Source organism: Malurus melanocephalus, unplaced genomic scaffold, assembly GCF_030028575.1.
Source record: "Malurus melanocephalus ecotype Western Australia unplaced genomic scaffold, MMel_1.1 scaffold_122, whole genome shotgun sequence".
In the NCBI taxonomy this organism is placed as follows: domain Eukaryota; kingdom Metazoa; phylum Chordata; class Aves; order Passeriformes; family Maluridae; genus Malurus; species Malurus melanocephalus.
The window spans coordinates 617,322-623,321 of NW_026623354.1; the positions used below are offsets into that span (position 1 = coordinate 617,322).

General features: G+C 40.2%; 1 protein-coding gene across 11 annotated transcripts in view; it reads right to left on the minus strand.

Annotated features, from left to right (window-relative positions):
* ABLIM1 (actin binding LIM protein 1) overlaps window positions 1–6,000 on the minus strand; it is a 176,346-nt gene that overhangs the window by 112,476 nt on the left and 57,870 nt on the right. For 8 of the 11 annotated variants that reach the window (XM_057370276.1, XM_057370279.1, XM_057370275.1 and 5 more), the window contains exon 1: window positions 4,908–5,145. The exons of 2 other annotated variants lie outside the window; for them this stretch is intronic. In XM_057370276.1, coding sequence (XP_057226259.1) covers window positions 4,908–5,145 — 238 coding nt within the window. Of the gene's footprint in view, window positions 1–4,907; window positions 5,146–6,000 lie in introns of those variants that run through there. One more of the 11 variants, XM_057370283.1, reaches the window with a different exon arrangement.

Genomic DNA, 6,000 nt, shown 5'->3' on the forward strand with positions numbered 1-6,000 from the left:
CAAACCTAATTCCATTAATCTTTTCTCATAAATCTTTTTCCCTAATACCATTCCCACTGCCTTCTACTAATTTCCCTCACGATTTATCAGTATCTTTCAAAAATACAATGCCCAGACCTAGAGACAGTATCCAGCAGAGTCYTCTTCAGTAACAGGAACAGAGAAAAATTATCTAGCTGCTGTATACATCTCCTAACACATCCCAGAAAAAGAATGGCAGTAGGATTGTAGAGTCAATCCATATTTATCATTATTCTCCATCTAATTTTCTGGATCAGTGTGCATTAGTTTCCACTTCTTATCTGTGCAAGTCCACAGTTTACACTTTTAGGGTCTGAAACTCAACTCTGTAATTTCAAACCTTATAGCTGACTTATCAGTACTGTTCTGAATTGTCCTGCAGAAGAATGAAATAATGTTTCTAAACTTGGATTACCACAAATTTTAAAAGCATGCTTCCTATTCAATCATAAATGTATATATATTTAGGGACTCAGGCCAGGAGAGATTGCTCACTTGGAGTCAATCTAAAAAGCTATCAAAAAGAAGATTTACCTTATCTGAAGGACAGGAGCAGCCTGATCACACCTCTCAACCTCTGAGGAGTACCACCAACTGCAAGGCATAYAGAACCTGGATTTTTCTCTCTCTTATCACCACTTGCCACACTTSAGATTGCTTTGCTTTGGACACCTGAAAAGTTCACTGCACCGTTAAAATCCCACAGCTGTAGGTCACATCAAGCATCTATTCTGTGGGGAGCTACTATGAACACCATTAACAGGTAAGACCCAAGACTAAAATAAGATTTTTTTTCCCCATTTTTCCTTCTTTYTGTCCAAGTAACAGGAGRGATTGGTGTTAAARGAAATGCAGCCTTCAGGGTGATCTTGGGCACTCTTTGGTACTGAGAATGGAAAATGGCAATGGGATACAAAGTTTGTTTGCCTATCTGGGAGCTCTGCCATAAAACAGCAAGAAAACCTTACTAATGCAAGGAAGTTGATGTGTGGGAACTTAGATGTGGAACAGCAGGCAAACATTCAGCTGTTTCATGCTGCAGCAAGCATTTTAGTACTGCACCTTTCATTTCAAATCTGTAAAGCCCATTCCTCTCAAGAACACTCTGCCTCTGTGTCTTCCCTCGCATAAGCATGTTGATCTCTTGGACTCCTCCACTCTGCAAACATGCATACAGAAAAATCAGACCTTTTCCCCAGAACCCCATTTCTCATAGAATAAAAGTGAATAGACTACTTCAGTTGGAAGGAACCTACAATTAAGTATCTAATGCATCTGCCTGACCAATTCAGGGCTGATCAAGCCAAAGCATGTTRTGAAGGGCACTGTCCATGTCTCAAACACTGACAGGCTTTGGGGATCAATCACCTTCCCAAGAARACTGTTCCAGTGTTTGATCACACTACAGTAGAGAAATTCTTCCTRATGTCCAGTCTAAACCTCCCCTGTCTTTGAACAGCTTTTAACCATTTCCACATTTTGCAGAACGCGATACAAATGGCCTCAGCCCATCGATCCAGCCTGTCCAGATCCCTCTGCAGAACCTTCCTGCCCTCCAACACATCAACCTTCTCACCCAACTGGATGTTGTCAGTAAAATGATTGAGGGTGCTCTCAATCCTCTCATCCAGATTGTCAGTAAAGTTATTAAACAGGACTGGGCTCAATTCTGAGCCTTTGGGAACACCACTACTGAGCAGCCTCCAACTGGACTCGAGTCCATTCTCCACTCCTGGTCAGTCTCAGCTCCCAAGCCAGTTCTTTTACCCAGTGAAAAACAAACAGGACCTTGGTGCTTCATAATTTTTCCCCCACCAGTCCAATTTACTTCCTGTCTCATCACTAGACTGTTTTCATGCTCTCTGCATTTCCCCCCATGCCTTTCTCACCCTCTCAGATTGGCTGCTTCTGTCGCATCAGCTGGATGTAAAGCAAGACAGAAACAGCCATTCTCACAAGAGATGCTTTAAATAAATATGGTTACATAAAGAGTTACTAACCTCATACCAGAGGTCAGTTAGGTAAGGTGCTGTGTGTGTCTCCTTCCTCTCAGGTGTGCCACTGTCACAGCCTAAGAGTGATCATTTTGCATAAAGTGACATCGGTACAAGTCACAGGTGACAGTATCTTGCACAAGAGGCAACACCACACAGTTCAAAAACCATTTTCTCTTCGAAATTCCAATGCTCTTTTGCAACCAACTTTCAAGTTTTGCAAGTCTGAATATCAGATATTTTTCCACAGAAACCTTTATATCAGGGTCTGGCCTCAGAGAATCAAAGCCATGTGCTGAACCACGCATTCTAGGCTAAGACATATTTTGTGGCAGCAAATTATGTGACTGGCAATCTCTCTCATGGGAAGCATCCTTACCTCTCCCCTGGACACACGAGGGAAGGTGGCTCATCATTCTTTGGCCAAATGAACTCAAGAGAAAGGGAGAATGAGTGTCCTTTCAGTGATTCAAGGTCTCTTTTGAACCCTTTTTTAAAAAGTTTTCTTCGACTTTTAGAGTACTTTGAACTGTCAAGTATGATGCCATCATTTAACTTTGTGAGACAAGTTTAACCTCCCACATTCCCATTAKGAAGGGGATGGAATTTCAGGATGTGAGTGCTGAATAAAAGCAAGTCACAGGTTAAATGGATGAKASTCCAAAGGCTCACCTCCTRAATACTAAACAGCTCTGCACCTGTTGATAATTCTTRACCTTCCAAAAACCTAAAACATGGGCCTTTCCTCATGGTTATGATTCCATTTATGATCAGCAAAGAGAATAATAACCGAGTCTCCAAGTGCTTTGAACTTGTAATTTCTAATCTCTGTTTGCAAAGCCAAATAGAGACAGCAAACTGTCCTTCAGCAGGGTTTATAAGCTGCTAAATCTTGTAGTACTTGAGGGACCATAATCCCTGAGCAGCACATGGCCTAGGAGACAGACTTACGTGTTTTGCATCTTAAAGTCACATACAGCATTTACCCTCAGGCTGTGTTCAAAAGACATTCCACTGTTTCTATTCTAAGTAGGTGAGATTCTCATTCCAATTGTTGTAATTTCATTAAAGCACAGGGACCAGACACCTTGCAACCTTTCAGGTAGCATTATACACGACACTGGAAAGGAGGACCACAATTCCCATCCTATTAACAGTAACACCCCTACTGTAGGATGAAAGGAAGAAAATCCACAGTGCTTATTTGCATTATCTATTGCAGCATAATGATAACAGAGCCTKTCCCACTATCTTTGTGATTGCTCTCCCATGAGTGAAGAGCTGYAAAAGTGAGGATTTCCAGATTAATTTAAGCCTCATACAAATTAGAAGGCGGCTCCCAGCCTGCTATGATGGCAGTAATTTCATTAGAGTCCTGCACGGGTTGATCATATAGCTGGTCACTGTTCATCCACGTAATTTTCAATCCTAAATTGTGATTCATAAAAAAGCCTAATTGTATGCACATTTTTCCTCCAGAAAACCAATGTGAAACACTGTGGGGGCTGGCAAGGTAGAATGATATCTGCTTTTTCCAGCTCACATCTGTATTACAGATTTGCCCCATGTTTTAGCATCACTTTCATTAAAATGCTACTTTTAAAATCAGAATTACTGATTACTCAGAAGGATTATTCAGATTACTCAGAAGCAGTAAGTATCTGCAACAGCACGTGGGTTTGGGACACTTCTACTCTTACAAGGTGAAGTTCATCAGGTACAGAGCTGACTAGCAAAAAGCAAATCTGCACAGAGAAAAACTGTTACCAGAGTAGATATTTGGAAAATACTTGCCTACTCAGTATTAACATTTTGAGTAACTGGACAGAGTGAGAAGCACATAGCAGCTTTCTCAATCTACTTAGTACAGACAAAATTCCAACCAAAATTCCAAAATTCCAAAATTCCATTCCAAGTAGTTTGGGTTATCAAAACTGAGATCCATAAAGCAAGTCCGAGAAGATAAAAATCTTTGCAATTTAGCTGAAAGATATTAATATTTATAGCCAATTTCACTTTCAGACAGGATTCTCCAGAAAACTTTTTTAAAAAAAAATTTGCAATGGACTGTAACAAGTCAGTTGAGCTGATGAATTACAGGTACTAATTCTCCCAACATTCTACTGCTCTATTAAGGAATAAACTAATGTTCAATATTAATTAAAACACAACCCAAATTTTAGAAACTACTGRGAGGAACAAAAAGCATTGTTATGACTGAGCATCTACCCACATTACGCTACAAGTTGAACGCAGTTTTACTCCCCAATTTTCCAAGAGTTTTGGCAGAATTAGCAAAATAAATGTAAAAGGATAATCAAAGGCATGGACTGGCTCCTGCATAAAGCGCCTCTAAATAAGTTATGACTTCCTATCCAGGAAACGGAGGCACCTGGATAAAAGATACAACAGAAGTCTACTAAATTCACAAGTGACAAGGTGGTGAACCCAGAAAGACTTGCAATCAGGTCTTCCAGTTCAATAATGAGGCAACTTCAAATAATACTTATTGGCAATAGTTTGAAAACAAACAGAAACAGTTTCACAAAATGCATAGGAAAGCTCTGAACACACTACTTACAGAACGCTGTGCTTTCAAAARGTACTTTTCTAGCTTGAATACTTCTGAAGATTAAGATCCCCTTTGTCCCAGGATGGACACACAGAGAGAGCTGAACCTATATCCATCAACTACTTTTGACAATCCAAGTTCCAACTTGGCTTTTTATTCTGCTTTCCCTCCTCTCTGTCAGTGATAAAAATATTTCTCCACACCTCAACACACTTTTTGTCATACAGTATCTTACTGCTACACAAAACATGAGGTAACTATAAAGCAATTTAGTCTATTCATCAACCAAAAATCAAGATCTGATGGCAGTCCCCACTTACCCAGATGCTCAGGGGTGTCAAATAACTGCTCACACAAGTAGTAGTCATCTGGATTCAAGTAGGGCAGTTTCTTCAGGAAGCTCTGCTTGGGAATGAGATACAAGACCTCTGCAATGTCCCCATCCTCAATTACTGACATCCTTTTGACTGAATTTCGAAATTTCACTTTTTCCAGCACCAGTTCATCGCCCGAGCCACACAGCTTCCCAAAGCTGTTCAGGATGGGAAAAGATGGCATTTTTATTCAGAAGAAGCAAAGGAAAGCAACCTGTAGTGCACACAGTCAGTCCSCTACTCACGGCACACTGCCCTTTCCAATGCTTCTCTTTTTCTCTTATCCAGCAAAGGAGATTAAGGAAGATATATTTTTAGTGATTATCTTCAAGAGATTAGAACAGTATGCTTGATCAGGTGATTGCCATCTAAAACTATTGTAATCAGTTGAAACTCATCCCTGCAAAGGCAAAAATTACAAACAAAACCACAGAGTATCTGAAAATCAGATTATTATTCAGGACAAGAGAAAGAACGTAACTGAGTTACATAAGAGGATTAGTTTAAAATCAAAAAACCTTGCTGTGTCAAAAAATCTTATTATAGAAGAATCATCATCATAAGCTACAAATGCACATCTGTCCATTTAATCTACCACGGCCCTCTTCCATGCCAGGTCTGCCTGTGTGCTACGGTGAAAAGGCTGCAAAGGTAGAGCACATTGGTCCTCCTTTTTCAGGAGTGTACAAGCACTGGCTGGCACTGCCTCATAAGCAGATTTCTTTGGAGAAATCCTTTCTGCAGCTTTCACTGCCTATTGCAAACAAAAGCACTTAAGCTTTCCCCTACCCATTAAGGATTGGTTCGCTTTTGCTTTTCCTCTCCACCTTCCTGTGTAGCTGACAGCAGAGGCTTTGCAGATACTGTGCCAACCCTTCCTGCTTCACTTACAAGAAGTATTTACATTAATCCAATTCTAGTGACTTGCTAATCTAATCATCTAATGAATATTTCTCCCTGGGTAAAGGCAGAGTTAATCATCAACAGGGCACTGGAAAGTCACAGGAAATTCCAAAGTGAAAGATATTAAAAAAAAAAA